At 43.5% G+C, this 18,657-nt stretch overlaps 1 protein-coding gene across 2 annotated transcripts in view; it reads right to left on the bottom strand.

The window, feature by feature from the left end:
• Nucleotides 1-4,278, bottom strand: part of SLC1A1 (solute carrier family 1 member 1) — a 53,166-nt gene extending 48,888 nt beyond the window's left edge. Inside the window, exon 1 of one of the 2 annotated variants that reach the window (XM_086770019.1) lies at nucleotides 4,120-4,278. In XM_086770019.1, coding sequence (XP_086626145.1) covers nucleotides 4,120-4,210 — 91 coding nt within the window. In that variant the 5' untranslated portion in view covers nucleotides 4,211-4,278. The remainder of the gene's footprint in view (nucleotides 1-4,119) is intronic. The other variant, XM_086770020.1, reaches the window with a different exon arrangement.
• Between the last annotated feature and the right edge of the window lie 14,379 nt (nucleotides 4,279-18,657).

The raw sequence follows: 18,657 nt of genomic DNA, 5'->3' as shown, positions 1-18,657 counted from the left end.
CCGCAGCTCGGCGTTTCGCCGCCCGGTCGCCGGGCTCTCCCCCAGCCACCTCGGACAGCTCCTCCCCCCGCCCGGCTCCCGACCCCGGCCACGGCACGACAGCCCCCCTCCTGCTAAGATCTGAGGTGTGGGGTGCGAGCGGCGAGCCACCCGTACACGTGAAGAGGGGCACGAAGGAGGAAGTTAATGGCAGAGTACAACAGTGCTCTTCACTGCATTTACGCTGCTCTGATAAACACGATTTATGGCTGGCTGAAGAAAGGATACCCGCCATTCACAGTCTGTTGTGATTGGTGCCTATATCAACCTAATTATCGCATTTCTCATATCTTCCTCATGAGTATCTGAACAATTTCAGTGTCTCACACACGCACTGTTGAAAAAAAAAACAAACAAACTTCAGAGCCACAGGCAGTCTCACGGGTATCTGAAGTTCTGAATTTGTTTAGGAAGTGACAGACAGACATTCCATTAAGCAACAAATAAAAGTACTTGCAACCTGTAAATTTACGCAAACGGAATCCCTCAGAATCATGTTCCCCGACCACAGAACTCTTACAAAATGATATTGGTCTAACAGATTTGAAAAACATAAGTATTCAAACCTATTTGCGCATACTCTCTAAGTAACTAAAAAAGATCTCTGCTTTAGCGTAGTGTGCTACTGTAACTTAAAGCCTGGGACCACAGGCAGTCAAATAACTTTCACTTTTATTTCCACTGTAAGAAAAAAGCTGTCCTGGTGAAGAATCGCCCAGGACTACAAGCTATGAGGCTACGACCCGCAGGACTAACGAATGAGTAAGTATTTACACATCATCAGCCTTTTACCTTTGCGACTGGTTTTGTTGCATTGCAGCAGTGACCTCTTGGAGACAAAGTGATGACAAAAAATAGATGCTCTGTGAGAATCCTGTGAAGTGTGACTTAAACTCTCCCTTTGCAATTGTCCTTTGGAAACCTGTTTCAGGGTGAGTACATTTCAGGGATATTTCTGGTTTGTTTTGACCTGACTGTACAAACTGGAAGCAATATATCTTTCTTTATTAAAGGCTGAAGAAGCACTTGAACTAAGTGGACTTTCAAACTGCTTTTGATAGCTCAGCTACTTTGGGGTCAGTAAGGTCAGCTGAGCAAAAAGATGCAAGATACCTCTCCTTTAACAGGTACCTATGTGAGGCTGGTACTCTCCCGCCCCTCTGCCTCCTAGAGAAGGGCAGTGAGACAGGGGAAGCATAGATGAGCCCAAACCTCATCTTTGAGTCACTGGTCAGCATAGATAACCCACAGCATGCCCTAAGAACTAATGAACAAGCAACTCACATCTCAGGCCTCGTATTCAGTCAAACCCATCACTGAAATTATACAAACCACAAGCCTCAGAATTAGCCCTGAATCTGAAATTCAGTCAATTTCAGACTCCAAATCTGAGTTCATAGATCTCCCCCCATCAGTCTGGTGGTTTGAAACAATTTCTACTAAGACAAAAAAAATAACCTTGAGTCTCGAGTTTTGATTTTGGTGTTTTCACCAAAAGGATGTGACATTCTTAAGATATTTCGTGTACAGATTTAAAATAATTTCACTCCCTAACTGCTATGAAACAAATTCAATGTTTTTGGAAACGTAAATGACAGGCAAATGATTGAATGTTTCAAATAAAACACACAAAATAGTTACTCTTGAAGGAAGAAATGTTTGGAATTCTGAAGGATTTCTGTCTGTTTCCATCTCATAAGAGATGGGCAGAACAAGTAATTAGGAAAACTTTTCAGCTTATACGGGTACTAGCAAAGATAAGCATACCGCACTAGGATACTGAACACAGCTCTGATAACGACAAGCAAAAATCATGATTCCATAAGATAGATACAATAGTGCTGCAATATCAGGCACGTTGCTGGACAGCTTTCACAGTATATTTCCATAGGTTGCTGCATTTGATATTTTCACTCCTCACTCATGCATACCTTTTTCAAAAGTCTAAACATATTTTCTGCTTCAAAATGATAAGTGATACTCTTCTGTTCATGAATGCTAAATTGTTCCTCCAAACTAAGTAGATTAATAAACCTCAGAGCAATTTCCTAGTGTATATTAAAAAAGAATAAATATGTAAATTTAATTAGGAAGGGTTTGTGGACTCCAGATACATTACAAATGTTCCTCAAGCTGTAATAAAAAGATAACATAGAATTCAATTGAGCCACCCTTACAAGAATTTCACTGTTCTCCTTGTGTAACTTATTTCACCTCCAAGAAATACTGAAAATGCAGCAGACACTTAGCTACTTGCCAAATGTAATTTAGTCAAAAGCTCAAGGAACTTATTATTAAGATTCTGCTTGCCATATTACAGAGGTCCCCTGAGTTCTGAACTGTTAATTACAGTGCAGCAGGTAGAGAAATCCAAAAACACAGGAGATATTTGTGTGCCTGTCACTCTCTCATTGTGAATTCCCATTGGGTATGAAGGGGATTAGGGTCAAGTTGTCCCCATAGTTCTCACATTGCCAGGCTCTCTGGCTCTCAGGGAAATTTCATTTCAGAACAACCAGCTTGTAGGATCATATCATGCACTTCAGTTCTACCTACATTCACTGGAGATATTGAGAGCAAAGTATTTCTTAACCACTTCTGTAATTGGGATGTAAGTATGTCAACTCACAGAAGTGTGCCTGACAGGTGTAGATGAAAAAGCAACTGTACGCACACAAACACAGACACATACAAACATTTCTTCAGCTGTTACAGTCAGATTTTCAAAGCAAGCCCTTAACACTTGGTTCACAGAACTCACTAAAATCTCGTCACTTACTAAAGAGGTGAAAAAGAACTGAGACCTTTCAAATATGGAATGCCTGGAGGAAAACACACATGTATACATAAGAACACCTCTGATCACAGCTTATAAATAGCTGGGTGGAATTCCAAAAGGGTAATTCTCTGCTGAACAAACAGGCACAGAAATAGATATGTGCCAGACAAAATTCAAATTAGCAGAAAAGCCATCTCAAAGAGACCCATCAAACAGGAAGTGCTGTTAATGAAGTACTTAAAGCAGCACTTCTTTACAGGAGCAGTAACACGAAGGAAGCTCTGCTTGCTTAGCATAAAAATAATCACCAGGAGAAAATGAAAAGGATGTGTGATTAGGACCAAAATTAAGTTCTGTGAAAAAGTCTCTTCAGCCAAGCCATTTGACAGCTTCTCTTGGCCCTTTTGGTCGCCTATTCTTAATAAGATAGTGCTCAACTCATTTCTGCTTCAGACACTTCTTGGCAAGCAGGGGAGAAATCCTCCTGTCTTTACAATGACACTCTTGAAAAACCCACTGAAAGGTAGGTGGCATGGCCAAACTCTTCCAATTGTGTGGCTTGCTTAGGCCAACAGAAGCACCCCAAAGCCACCACCAACACCCTCCATCTCAACAGATGACGTGAAGGCACCGTGAATCCGGCTTGTTCCCCTGAGCATGCTGCCGGCCCCCCTAGGTGGGCAAACGCGGCCCGGGCCACAGCCTGTCATGGGGGAACCGCGCAGAACCCCTGCACGAAGGGCTCACGGTCATCCGGTGGACCGGCAGGTTTTTCGCAAGGCAGTTGTACCCTACTAATCCCCAGACCTTTGTCACACAGGCTGGATGGACACAGGGTGGGAGGAGGCCCGGCGCTGAGGGCCCCGGGCACCCCGCGTCTCGGCCCCTCGCTGCCGACCCCATCGCTCGGGGGCGGCGGGGGCTGCCTTCACCCACGCGAAACTGCGGGCTGCACAGCATCGTGCCACTGCGGACCTGCTCCCCGCCGCCGCGGCCGCGCAGCACCTCAGCCGGCCTGCGCGCCGCCGGGGGAGGGCGGCCGGTCTCCTCGCCCGCCGTTAAAACCGTTAGCCTTCACGGTACCGGGGCGCGGGCGGGCCGCGGATCTCCCCGCACCACCCGGCCCGGACCCGCGGCCGCGGCGCGCCCCGTCGCCGGCGTTGCCCGTCGCTCCGCCGCCAGCCCCGATCTAGCGGTGCGCCGGGCACGGCCGTAACGTGCCGGGCCAGGCCGTGCGGGGGGCGGCAGCGGCGGCGCCGCACCCCCTTCCCTGCCGCCTTCCTTCCCTTCCCCTCACTCACCCAACAGCACAGCGGCCACCGTGCTGAGCAGGAGCCAGTTCTTCCTCAGGAAGCCCGGGCAGCTGCATCCCTTCCTGCCCGCCTTCGCCATAGCGGGGGGGGGCGGCGGCAGAGGGGCCGGCGGGCCAGGGGCGCCGCGCTGAGCCGAGCCGAGCCGAGCCGAGCGATAGCGCCCGCCTGCCTCCCTGGGCTCCGCGCTGCTGCGCGCGTACAGAGTGAAGGCGGAGACGTTGCGCCTCACCTGGCAACGGGAGAGCCCGGCCCTCCGCCCGCCCCCCGGCGTGCCCGCCCGCCGGCCTCCCTACCCACCCAGCTGCGCCCCCTCCGCCTCCCTGCCCCCTCGGGCCCGCGGGGGGGGGGTCCGGCTGCCGGTCACCTCTCCTTGCTGGCTTTCCCCACACCCACGCTGGGCCTGTGCGTGGGGCTCAGGCCAGGGAGGGGAGAGGGCAGAGCACCCCCCTCACCCGCCGTCCCCGCGGGGGCCCCTGGCCGGAGCGCTTCGCCTCTCAGACCCCAGCAGCCACGGACAGCAGAGCAGGGCAGTGCCGGGAGTGGAAGGAGCAAAGGCGGCTGGTGGGACCTGCCAAAGGCTGCGGCCGTGGCTGCTGGCGTGCCATGCCCAAACCCCGCTGTCCTGCCTTGCTTCCCTGGTCCTGTGCCCATTGTGCCCCAGGCCGGGCCGGGCCGGGCCGAACCGCTGGGTTTTGTGCCAAAGGGACATGGAAGGCAACCCCCGCGATGCTCCACAGACCCCACGCCAGAGGGGAGGTCGTCCCACGGCAAGGCCTGGGTTGCCCCACCGCCTACCTCCGTGCTCTGGAAGGTGGTGGAGGAGGCCCGCACCTCCAGGCAGGTCCTGGGTGTTGGTGGCTGCTGGAAAGCCAGCAGTGGTTGTGAGGAGGATAATCTGTGGTTAAATATTAAGGGGGAATACTCTACCCTGTACTCCTGGTGGAAAAATTGGGAGTAAAGAATACAGAAATGGCTTGTAGGATTTGCCCACTGGGGTTTTATCCTGCTAAGTCTGACTATCAAAATTGTGAAGAAGCATTTATTTCTCAATGCAACTCCTTGACAAAGGTCTCCTTCCCCCTCTCCACCCATAAGCATGATTAAGGTGTATATAATATTAGGACGCAATTCCGTGTGTAATTATGGTAGAGTTTTGAGTTCCTTGATTATGATTTTCAAGCTTGGAGATCAACTGGTAAATGTAAGCAAAAAAAAACCCCAAGACTGCTGTTGTCCTGTTGAATGACATGAAGGAGAGTACAGAATGAAAGTTTAATTTGTCTTATTTATACTTGACATCATCCATTCCAAAATGTAGACTAGTGAAGTTTGCATGATTTCTGTCTGTGATGACTGAGTAGCTAAGGCCTGGGATAGATCAGCAAAAAACCTCGTCACGTTTCCTTTTTATATGGATCTGGCTGTTCTGAGTGACAGCTGGGGAAAGAGACAAGTATGTACTTTGCTGAGACAGGGAAGAGTAATGAAATCCACCTGGATGAGAAGCAAGAGCCATAATCTAATCCAAGTGTTAAAACCTGGAGCTGGCTGCTTAAATTTATATAGAGACTCCTAAAAAAGCATCCCTATTTTTCAAATGTGTTGAGCAATGCATTAATTTGTCTGCATCTATCATCATCAGGAAAACTTAATTAAAAAAATAAAAGGAAGCCTAATGGTAGAAAGGAAGCAGATGAGTAAGTATCATATTATTTTAATTAGATCATAAAAGGTTCTAGACCACTTAAAAGGAAAGCTGGCATACTACCATGTTACAAAGCCACACAAAAAAGCAAACCAAAATAACTAATGCAAAGGAACAGTAAGAAACACCATGGCTATGTCCAGGCTTTGGTACAGAAATGTGGCAAAGTATGAGTGGCATTGAAGAGATATAGGGAGAAAAAGGCACATGAGGTTTCAGGGTGGGCAGGATCAAACTTACTGTGTGCAGAAGAGTTCTAGCCTTGGTTTTCACTGCCACAGAGTGGAATTTGTTTTGTTTTGTTTTGTTTTTTACTTTCTTTCACATATACTGGGAATCTCAGATGTTGTTTTCGATAAGTAAAAGGTCTGAATAGTCCCTGGAGGTGGGGAGGTGGTTGGTGCCTCTGTACAGTAGCAATAAAATCAGCTGCGAGATGACTTCAGAGTTTAGGCTTTCCTTTAGTTTTCTGTCTATTCACTTTCTCATTAATCTCTTCTTAAAACTTTCTCTGCTTTTTTTTTTGAGTTCTTTTGGTGAACGAGAGGAAATAACTGCAATACAATTGCTCCTGAAAACTAGCTAAAATTAAGTTAGGCTTTACTCCTTCCTCCTTGGAGTTTCCATGGTTTGTGTGTTTCTCTTAAGGCTTTAACTATCTTTTGTTTTTCACATTAAAGATTTCATGGTACCTTTTTGGAACAGCTAGAATTGTCTGCAGCACTCTTAGCACAAATAAAAACGCTCTCCTACTGGTATAAAACAATGTAATTGTAGCTGATATATGCCTTACTGGAGCTTGCAATACCTTAGAGGACTTGTGCAACCTTAGAAAAAAAGTAATAGAATCATAGAATCATAGAATCATAGAATGGTTAGGGTTGGAAGGGACCTTCAAAGGTCATCTACTCCAACCCCCCTGCAAGGAGCAGGGACATCCCCAACTAGATCAGGTTGCTCAGAGCCTCATCCAGCCTGGCCTTGAACGTTTCCAGAGATGGGGCCTCCACCACCTATCTGGGCAACCTGTTCCAGTGTTCTATAACTCGCATCGTAAAAAAGTTTTTCCTAATTTCTAATCTAAATCTACCCCCCTCTATTTTAAAACCATTACCTCTCGTCCTATCACAACAGGCCCTACTAAACAGCCTTTCCCCATCTTTCTTGTAGGCCCCCTTGAAGTACTGGAAGACTGCTATCAGGTTTCCCTGGAGCCTCCTCTTCTCCAGGCTGAACAGCCCCAACTCTCTCAGCCTGTCCTCATAGGAGAGGTGCTCCAGCCCTTTTATCATCTTTGTGGCCCTCCTCTGGACCTTGTCCAACTGGTCCATGTCCTTCTTGTGTTGGGGGCTCCAGAACTGGACACAGTACTCCAGGTGGGGTCTCACCAGGGCAGAGTAGAGGGGGAGAATCACCTCCCTCGACCTGCTGGCCACGCTTCTCTTGATGCAGCCCAGGATGCGGTTGGCCTTGTGGGCCGCAAGGGCGCATTGCCTTCTCATGTTAAGCTTCTCATCCACCAGCACTCCCAAGTCCTTCTCCTCAGGGCTGCTCTCAATCCATTCCCCGCCCAGCCTGTATTTCTGCCTGGGATTGCCATGACCCAGGTGCAGGACCTTGCACTTGGCCTGGTTGAACTTCATGAGGTTGGCACGGGCCCACGTCTCCAGCCTGTCAAGGTCCCTCTGGATGGCATCCCTCCCTTCCAGCGTGTTGACGGCACCACACAACTTGGTGTCGTCGGCGAACTTGCTGAGGGTGCACTTTATCCCACTGTCCATGTCGCCGACAAAGATGTTGAACAGGGCCGGGCCCAGCACGGACCCCTGAGGGACGCCACTCGTGACCGGTCTCCACATGGACATTGAGCCGTTGACCACCACTCTCTGAGTGCGGCCATCCAGCCAACTCCTTATCCACCGAGTGGTCCGTCCATCAAACCCATGTCTCTCTAGTTTAGAGAGAAGGATGTCGTGCGGGACAGTGTCAAAAGCTTTGCACAAGTCCAGGTAGATGATGTCAGTTGCTCGTCCCTTGTCCACCAATGCTGTCACCCCGTCATAGAAGGCCACCAAATTGGTTCAAGCACGATCTGCCCTTGGTGAAGCCATGTTGGCTGTCACCAACCACCTCCTTGCTGTCCATGTGCCTTAGCATGGTTTCCAGGAGTATCTGCTCCATGACCTTGCCAGGCACAGAGGTGAGGCTGACCGGCCTGTAGTTACCTGGGTCTTCCTTATTCCCCTTTTTAAAAATTGGGGTTATGTTCCCTCTCTTCCAGTCATCGGGGACCTCACCAGACCGCCACGACTTCTCAAATACAATAGCCAGTGGCTTGGCAACTTCATCCGCCAGTTCCCTCAGGACCCGCGGATGGATCTCATCAGGTCCCATGGACTTGTGCACCTTTAGGTTCCTCACATAATCCCGAACCTGCTCTTCGAGTACAATGGGCAGTTCTTCATTCTCGCAGTCCCTGCTTGCACATTCTACAGCTTGGGTGGTGGGACAGGAACTCTTGTCGGTGAAGACTGAGGCAAAAAAGTCATTGAGAACCTCAGCCTTCTCCATGTCCTGGGTAACCAGGACACCAGTTCCCTTCTGGAGGGGGCCTACATTTACCCTGGACTTTCTTTTGTCCCCTACGTACCTATAAAAGCTCTTCTTGTTGCATTTTATATCCCTGGCCAGATTCAGTTCTGCCAGGGCTTTGGCCTTCCTTACCTTATCCCTGGCCGCTCGCGCAGCCTCTCTGTAGTCCTCCCAGGCTACCTGTCCCCACTTCCACCCTCTATAGGCTTCCTTTTTCACTTTCAGTTGGTCCAGGAGCTCCTTGCTCATCCACGCTGGCCTCCTGGCCTTTTTGCCTGACTTGTTTTTCATCGGGATGCACCTCTGCTGAGCTTGGAGGAGGTGCTCCTTGAATATGGACCAACTTTCCTGGGCCCCTCTTCCCTCCAGGGCCGCCTCCCATGGCACTTGGCCCATCAGGTCCCTGAAGAGGCCGAAGTCCACCTTCCTGAAGTCTAGGGCAGAGAGAGCTTGCCATGTAGTTTCCTTGCTGCCCGGTGGATCTTGAACTCCACCATGTCATGGTCGCTGCAGCCAAGGCTGTCCTTTAGTTTCACATCCCCCACCAGCCCCTCCCTGTTGGTGAGCACAAGGTCGAGCATGGCACCCCTCCTTGTCGGCTCCTCTATCGCCTGCAGGAGGAAGTTGTCATCCACGCATTCCAGGAACCTCCTGGACTGCCTGTGCCCTGCCGTGTTGTCTCTCCAACAGATGTCAGGGTGGTTGAAGTCCCCCATGAGGACCAGGGCCTGTGACCGTGAGGCTGCTCCTATCTGCCTATAGAGCACTTCATCTGCTCTGTCCTCCTGGCCAGGCGGCCTGTAACAGACCCCCACCGTAAAATCCCCTGTCCGTCCCTGTCCTCTAATCTTGACCCATAAGCTCTTGACCCATGCTATACAACTTGTGAAGGCTAGAAACTTATCTTATTTTCATGTTCTGCAATACTAGAATAATATATATTGAATTTTATTGAAGACCTCTACATACTTCTTGTTTCCTGTCAAAGTACAATGTTGCTGTTCTTTTCTGCTAGTGTTTTGTCCTTTAAAATATTTATTAAATAAAGCATGTTGAAATTCTAGGCTGTTTTCGTCATGATTTGTCTTTCTTATTTTCACTTCATCAAATATAATTTCATGGAAGTGACCTTGAAAAAAAAAAGTTGATAACTTATGGGATCTGTAGAAACTTAAAGAAGCATTTTAAAGAAGACTTAGGCAGGTGAAACAAGGATGTTTTAAACATCCTGATGAGCAAGCTGTTTTTAATTTGATCTTCCTATTATAGAATGATAGACATTGGCTTTGATCCTGGATGTAGAGTCAAGCTGGCAGTTTCTGTATGGGGAGCTATAAAAGAGAAAACTAATAAAAGTGTCCCAATGAAATGGAAAAGAATTAAAGGTAGTCCAAGCCCATGGATCATTCTTGAAATGTTGAAGTTATTTTAAAAATGAACTCAGCTATGGAAAAAGACCAAAAGAACTAATACCTTAGGAGACTAGCTGCCTGTACAGCTACCAAGCACAACTGCTCAGCAAGCAAAAATCTAAATTCTATTTAAATCTTTTTTAGCCTTGTATGATTTTGAGACATCCTGGAATAACTGTAAAATGAGTAGGATTGCATGTGTGAAAAAAACTCAGTACACTTAATGCACAGAAATGATAGGAATACATTATTTTGCTATATTGTTCACTGTTACAAAGTTATCAGAGACAATCATGGGTAAGATTGTATGCATGACAATATGGTTTTATTTTTTGGGTTTAATTTTTTTTTTTGATGGTAATGAAACATACAGAGGAATCAGTCTTGAAAATGTGAACATTTGCCTGGGAAAAAAGTGACATGCATTTACATGTATTATTTTTTTCTTGAAGGCTAAGATAATCCAGGTTACTTTGTTGTAGACCTAGGATTATACCTAAATACATAAATAACTCTTGTATCGACAAGTTATTACCAGATGGTGACCTGATATGTATGTAGCCCTGCATCTCAACATTCATTTCCAATCTGTAGAACTGTCTTAAGAACATTCTAAGTGAATTACTTAGGAACACAGCAAGTAATTTCACAGGCTAGGAATATTTTCAGCTTTTTGAGGCATTTGAGTGTTTCAGTGCTGGGAGAGGCAGAGAGGTCCTACAGGAACATACACAGCACAGTGTAGTGCACAGTGTAGCAAGTGGAGGCTTGCCTCTTCATACTCCTTAAAAAAATATCTTTAGAGATTGTAGTTAAGAGAGGAAAAAGTAATTGAGTTTTACTTATTTTGCCCTTCAACTTTATCTACCTAGGTCAGCGTACTGTTATCATTTGTATAAGCTTTGGTGACAGCTGATTTGATCCATAGAAAACTAATGAAGTCCCTTTTCATCACAGTTTATGGTGACCATAGATAAGAAATCACATCACAGGGGAATGATGAAATTGTGGACATTGCATTTTTTAAATGCTTTGATAAAACAATAGTATTTAGCAAACATTTTTAAACAAATTCAGATGCTAATAATTTACCTAGAATGCAGATAGAATAATTGAGTCTGCTTTTTTTTTTTTAATTTGAGTCCAGTCCAGCAGATGGGAAGTTAGCAGCTGTTTTTAATACCATAAAGCCAGGGAGCACATACAAAATTTCAAAACACAGAGTAATCAATTCCTGTCTAATATATCTCATCTTAATGAGCAAATAATCCAATAAAAATAATAGTATTTCTGAGTACTGTGAACATTTCTAGTTGTCATCCTTTGGCACGGGACCATGTTGCTTCATTTTCTTCTTTTATCATTAAAGTAACTGAAATTCTTTTGTCTTTGGAATACAGTAATTTGAAGAGTAAAACCTTTACGGAGTTAACTGAGCATGAGCCATCAAGCACAATGCTTTTATATCTGAATTCCAGAATTAGGCTATTAGCAAAGTTGCCTTGCGTGCCTTGCTTTGGTTCCACTCTTTAGCTTTCTAACCAAATGTGAAGGCTGAAATTAGAGAAAGAAATGAAAAGTGTGATTCTGGATACAGTTCAGTGAATAGCCAAATGAGACTCAAGGAAATGCACTAAGTTGTGTCTTATGTGTGGAAGAATACTGTAACTAAGCACTCAAAACTGCAGGATTTTTCCTTATAGCCTGCAACCTGTGCCTTATGACTTCTGACCTCAAAGTTTAACTGCTATTTAGCCTGGAGAAGAGAAGGCTCCAGGGAGACCTTATAGTGGCCTTCCAGTACCTAAAGGGGGCCTACAAGTAAGATGGGGAGAACCAGGGCCTGTTGTGATAGAACAAGGGGTAATGCTTTTAAATTAAAATAGGGTACATTTAGACTAGACATCAGGAAAAAACTGTCTACAGTGAAGGTGCTGGAACACTGGAACAGGTTGCCCAGAGAGGTGGTAGATGCCCCATCCTTGGAAACATTGAAGGCCAGGTTGAACGGGGCTCTGAGCAACATTGTTTTATCTCCACAGTGTGCAAAGTGCGTATGCATTAAAACATGGTGACAGTGAAAAAAAGGGCAAAGTATAAGGTAATATTCTACTGCTGCTCCAGCAATTCTGCATAATGTCTCATTATGTGATATACCATACATGTAGCTACTCTGATACATATGCAATTATGAAATTATTGAATCTTGCCGATGGTTGCTCTTTACCACTCTTCACAAATGGCATAAATGGAATTGGAAGGGCTCTGTTCACCCATGCGCCGTTTTGAGATTTATATTACTGAAGATATAAGCAGAACACTTTCTTGATAGAAGATAATGATAGCAAATGACAAAATTATTTTAAAGCTCAAGTCTCTTGGTAACACATTGAAATGGATGAGTGAGTGAACACTAATTTGTAGAACCTTGAGCAAGTTTGAGGAAACAGGTTAACTTACATACCCAAAAATCTGGAGGGTGAAGTGGAGAAAGGCATTCAGAATTATTTTCTATTCAACTCTCAAAAATAAGTTATAGGCACATGATCCGACCTTTTGGCTTATTTCAAGAACTTGAAAATGCTTGGTGCCGTTGACATCCGTTCTAGCCAGAGCTAAACAATCATTGCATTGCCGATTTTTTACCAGGGGCTTTATCACAGAACTCAGAGTATTGGTGGGCTGTGTTTAAGCCTCAGCTTTTTTAGTTGCCTGAACACATTAGAATATTAACATCCACTTGTAAACTAGTATTCTAGCCCAAAAATGCGTGAAGAAAAAGTTGAAAAATGTAATGCTAACACATTGTAAACACTCTGAAGGCAAACAGAACTCATCTTCTATAATTTTTTAAAAATCTCATGATGTTTAAGCCAGTCTCACAATTTTCTAGGGAATGACTCATGATTTTTTAACACTTTTAGTTGTCAGTCCTGTTCTGTACACATCTGGGGAATTGAAGTTATTCTTGACAGTCTTATTTTGTAGACTGTAAAGTCTTTGTGATAGGGACATCAGTTCAGTCTGTGTTCAAGTATCGCTTTTTTAGTAGAGTCCTGCTCCACAATTGGGTCTTAGTACACTTTCAGTGCCTATATAACAAAAAATATAATAGCAATCTCAAAATAATAATCAGGGAAGGCCATTTGCGGTGGTTTCTATGCCCCAAATACCTTAACTATTCAGTATTACCAGCATAAGAAATTGGAGGGGAGGGTAGGAAACCCTAATTCCTGAGATGATTTTGCAGATATTATTTGTCTTTGAAAAAGATTTTAACACTATTTTCTGGCAGGCAGTTTGGGCTGCAGTATGGAGGGAAATATGGAACTTGCATTGCTGTTGGGATAGACAAGTGCTGACTAATGGCAGAAGTCAGGAAATGAGAAGACGAAGGTGTATTTGGAGAAAAAAAAGAATTGAGAGCAGCAGAAGAAAAATGATGCTGAATTCATCCAGGAACACTGGGATTCTAGCTTGTACTAAAAAAATCATGTTGCAATTCAATGCACATATTTACATTTGTCATCTGTGAGAATATGTACCTGTAACAGCCCATTTGCAAGCAGTGGAAAATAAGAAGATTTGGGAAAAAATGTGTAGTTAAATTCTGACTACTGACTTCTGCAGCATACTCAGTGCTATGGTTGATACTGGAGTTACTAAGGATCTTAAAAATTTAGGATAATCATAGGTTGAGTATAAGAAGTTGCATTGGAGCTGTGCCATTGAGCCATATTTGTTTGTTTTTCAGAAAGACTGGGAAACAAAGTATGTTTAGAAGGATTAGTCAAACAGTGCAAAAGTTTAAAGTGTTACCTGGCAGTTAGGGTCACACAGGAATAAAAACCAGCCTCCCTATCTAACAGGGCTACATGAGTGGAAAACAAAGAGGTCGTTTTTCTTTTCTTTTGTGACAGGGCCAAAAATATTGGGGGGATCTGAAGAAGATTTTTCCTTTGACATTTCCTCATTAAAATATTTTTGTGATCGTATGGTATCTGGTGACTGATATTCACAAGTATTACAGTTTCACCCCATACCATGGGGCTGCAGGGTACGATTGTGACTCTGGAAGTGGCAGGGAACCACACATGGCAGAAAGAAGGGAGGTGGACAAGAAGCAGCAGTCTTTTCTGTCTTAAGAAAAGACTTCTGCCCTTCTCTGAAGACTTATGAACAATAAGAGGGGTCCTTTCCATCCACTCACCCATAACTATGAAGAATTGATGATGGAAGATAATCCTGACCCTCACAGCTTTCATTCTGTGTATCCTTTCTCCATGCTTTGAAACTTCTGAGAAAGACAGAATTTCTGCAAGAGCTGGAGGATGAAAGCTGACAAAAGATGTGTTGCCCCAGGAGAAACAGAATGACCATCATGTGTTAGCATGTCTCTGCAAACTTAGATGAAGGGATGGATGGCTGACAAATTACAGCCCTCCCTGAATTGCAATGAAACGAACAGCAGCAGCTGTAGCTGTAAGGAAAAAGCTGATATTTGAAAATTTCCCACTGTTTGGAGGCAAGATTATTTTGAGACTTGAAGTGTAGCCATTGAGCTTCAGTTCAGCCACACTGGAAGTCATAGCCCATATTTTCATGGTTGCAAGAAAACCTTAAACAGCCACAAATCTGTCTCAGTGCATTAGTTGCAGAAAAAGCCTGCTAGGAACAAGGAGGAGAAATGAATGCAGTGCAGTGCAGAGGAGCCAGGTGAATGCTCAGTCAGTGTGGTGAGTAAATCTTACAAACAGCTGTTAATATAGAAGATACTGTATTTTAGTTCAAATTATGCAAGCAATTTGTACAGTGTAACGGTAATTGTTTCAGTATATCATGTGAGGGATATTGTTGATAGTAGTTCACAGAACACATGGGACTTACTGTCATTCTTAGTGTCTTCTTTTCTACCCTGTAAGTATTTCAGTCCTGTTTATGCCTTCTAGTTTATGCTTCAATTCTCAGGCTTGTGAAATTAGGATGATGATACTTGCGTCTTACCAGAGGTCCATCTAACACTGTACAGGAGGTAAGGATTTCTTTTTTATTAGTTACAGTAGCCAAAAGAGAAATCTTGAGGCTTTGCCTTAGGGCTTTAGTCTACCTAGTAATTATCTTTTAAGAAATCCTTTAGGTAGAGATCTACAAAGTAGGAAATAGAAAGAAAAATATTAATAAATAACAATTAAAATTTTTAAAGTATTAAAATACAAGCTTTTTAACATCATGTTTTCATGGAAATGCTGCTAGTCTTGAAGCCACTAACTTTTCCAGCCAGCCAGAAACTTGTAGTCACCAGCAGCAAAGAGGAGTTCAACCTGTGCTCTTAGCAAGCTTTATAATTAAGTTTATCTATGACAAGTTAAGCATATTTTCACAGTTGTAACAGAAATGTTAGAGAATGTTACAGAAATGTTACAGAAATGTTGTAACAGAAATGTGTTCTGAAAATAGCCTTCAGAGAGGAAAACACTTTGGAGAAGTAGCAGTGGAAACTCTTCATCATCCAATAGGACATAAAGTCCCTCCATGCATCAGGACTTAACTGCAGTACAGCAAATCTGCATGGTAAGGTTTTCAACTGACTGAAATACAAAAGTATTTTAACAAGTGAGCGGCTTATTTCGTCCTGTGCTAGCAAAAGGACTGTGAAAGTGACCCCATGCTGCTGCTCAGTGTCAGTGTGGCTAGTTCAGAAGCCCGAAGGAGGCAGCCCCTTCCCAAGGCAGCAGCAGAAAGTATTCAAGAAGCTCTTTGCAGATTTTTCTGTACACATACATAAATTCATATATATGTGTGTGTGTGTGTGTATGCTGCAGTGAACATTGAAGTCTGCCCCCTCTTCCTGCGCCAGTCCAGTTTGTGAGGAGACCTCTGTGCTAGTATGTCCCCTTACTTTTGTCCTCTTTTCATCTGCTAAAGAACAGTGGAGGACCTGGGACCAAGTGTGTAGCAGAATATTACCTTTCAAGCTAATAGATTCAATTGTAGGTTTGCTCAGAATTTTCACTGAGGTATCTCCAGCTCTCCAGGTTCTCTGGATCTGGTGACCACATAAAGATATCACAATGGCAGTAGTGTCTCATATCCTCATGGAATCAACCAGCAGGAGGTTGAAGGAGGAAAACATGTTCTTTGTCAAAGCAGGAGTCTCACCACAGGAATCGTATCGTTGTACAATCCTCACAAGGTCATCTGATATTGGGGAACTCCTTTTTATTTAATGTGTCTATGGGGTCTTCCAGTCACATCAGTCTAAAGAAATCCTGATTAATCTTAATTGCTGTTATTTTCAGATTAAGACCACTTGTTTTCTTGAAAATAAAAGTATATCCTGCATTGCAAATTAAAATTTAATGTCAGGGTAGAGCCTGTTGTAGCACTGAATTGCCTAGTCTTGAATTTTGTGAATGTGAAGGTCAACAGTAGGATCTTGAAATAAAGGTTATTATCAGTTCTGATTTGACACCATCTCAAGGACAAGCCAATGAATCATGTGTATAAGTTTGTTTGGAAGAGGCTATATGATGAAAATAACCATCTAATAACTTCTTAATTTGTGTTGAATTAATATGTGGATAATTTAAGGCTGATAATCCTTTCTACTCTTATGTCACCTTTACAGGAAGGTAAAGAGGAAATTCTGGTACATAAGGGGAGACCTTTGTTCAGTAAAATGACTTTTAGTGGTGGGTTGGTCACTCAGTTGTCAGATCCAGTGGCACTACAAGAGATCACATGTTGCAAGAAACACCAAAGAGTTCAGCCTGGACAGAACAAGGCAGAAAATCTCAGAACATGGGATTTCTAAGTGTATGTGCTGAGAGAAAAATTGAATACACTGAACTAAAAGAACCAGTTAAGTTCTGAAGATCTGTACGCCAATATTCCCAGTAGAATTATCCTAATTGGACAATTTGCAAGAGCTATTCTTTTAATGAAACCTCTACTGAATGGAGTAAACGGTCATAATTTTTTTTTTAGTTGCCTAGATTTTTCTCAGTTTGAAAAAGAAAACATTAAATATACAGTAGAGGCCATTTTTTTTTTTTTGGCAAGGAGGTTTGCAATTCATTGTTTAAAGTGTTTTCCCAGTTCCTATTAATTATCACATTAGCTGTGAGTGTGATGCTGGAAGTTTGTTATTGCAGTTTTTCTGAATTCTGGAAGAGAAGGGCCTGAACATACAACAGAGGGAGTTGAGGCAAACCAGTGCATTCCTGTGAATCAAAAAACCAGAGGGGTAACCTGGACTTGGGAGTGCACAGTCTGCATGTATCATCCAAGACACAGGAAGATTTGTCCATGGCAGCTTAATTGGTTATACTGAGCCTTTTTTTCCCTCTGTCTCTGCTAGAAGACAGACTATGTTAGTCCTTCAATAGGTGTAGAAAGTGAGATAAACATTTTGGGTGGGAGTAAATCAACAAAGAAAGATACGCAATGTGATCTCCTCTGGTGGGAGATGATAAACTCTGTCTGGAGCCAGAGGAAAACTGCAAGTTCCTACAAATGCTTGCCTTAAATTATAGCTGTAAATAGGGAAGATAATCTAGGGATGATATAACTACAAGTGAAGTCAAATGGGAATACATGGTCCTAATTTTCTTGGGGAAATCAGACCTGGATTACAAGGGGAATCATCATGGCATAGACTTAACAGTGCTAGAAGACTTGTGAAGAGGTCTTTTCTAGACTCACTCATTATAACTCTGCAGAAATTCCCCTATAAACCAATTAGGAAAACTATAGCCTCCTTCAATTTTGCCAGGTCATCACGTAGGTATAAAAGGCCTTGACAAATTACATGACATTTACATGTGAAGTATGGCTTTTCTTTTCTTTGAAGTTTAATATTTTCTGCTAGTGGAATGAGGAAATGCTTTGGATGGCCCACTGTCGCAAATCTGAAATCTAAAAAATATGCCAGGGTCACTGCTTTTCTTGTGAAGCTGTTATGTATAATTAAATACAAAACTTTTGTTTGAAGATACCTTCTGGGTAACAGAATAGTGCTGGCATTTTAAGAAGTCCTTAGCTGGGTTGTCTGCCTTATCAGTAAATGTTTTATGAGTTTTGCAGGTCTGCTGAAAACTGACAAGTCAATTTGAGAGTTGTGGCCATGTACAGCTATCAGTATGGTGCCTGTAAGTTGGCAGCCCTTCTGTTTCTTCAGTCTGTGGGTTCAGCTGGCCTTCTGCCATTGCATCTGACAAGATCTCCATGCCTTTTTTACATTTGCCCCTTTCATGCATCTAATAGGCTGCAGAAAAGCAATGTTCCCTAACAAGGTGGCAGTAAAAGCTAATGGGGAATTTGCTGAGGAAGACAAAAGTAAAGAAATACAAAGCTAAAACAAGAAGATTAGAAGACAGAAAAATATTTTCTCTTGGCTCCCTCACTGTAGACAAACTGGTATTACCTTTTCCTTTGTTGTTTTCTTGGTGAGAGGACAGACTCAGTGAATATATGGACGTTTAATAAAATAAATTACTTAGCACTGTTATAATTTGTTATTACAAGATGTATTTAAAATATATTAACACCTATTTTGTTCTATTTCATTTAGTTCTGTTTTATTTTCTTAGATTTTATTTCTGTGTGCTTAAGGGCCGATCCTATTAATCTGATTTCCCATTTTATCACAGGACTAACATCATTGTGGTCAGCAGGATTACTAGAATTGTACCAGAGAAACTTCTGTGTATGTATATTATGCCAAATATGCTTTTGATAGTTCAAATTTAAGCCTGCACAACAAAAGACTACAATAGCAACAAGAAAAGCTCTTAAATTGTTGTTTTTTCTTGTGCT

This window comes from Chlamydotis macqueenii, chromosome Z (assembly GCF_036417535.1).
Source record: "Chlamydotis macqueenii isolate bChlMac1 chromosome Z, bChlMac1.mat, whole genome shotgun sequence".
NCBI lineage: Eukaryota > Metazoa > Chordata > Aves > Otidiformes > Otididae > Chlamydotis > Chlamydotis macqueenii.
Note: the sequence above shows the minus strand (reverse complement) of the source record. Positions and strands in the feature narration are given on the sequence as shown.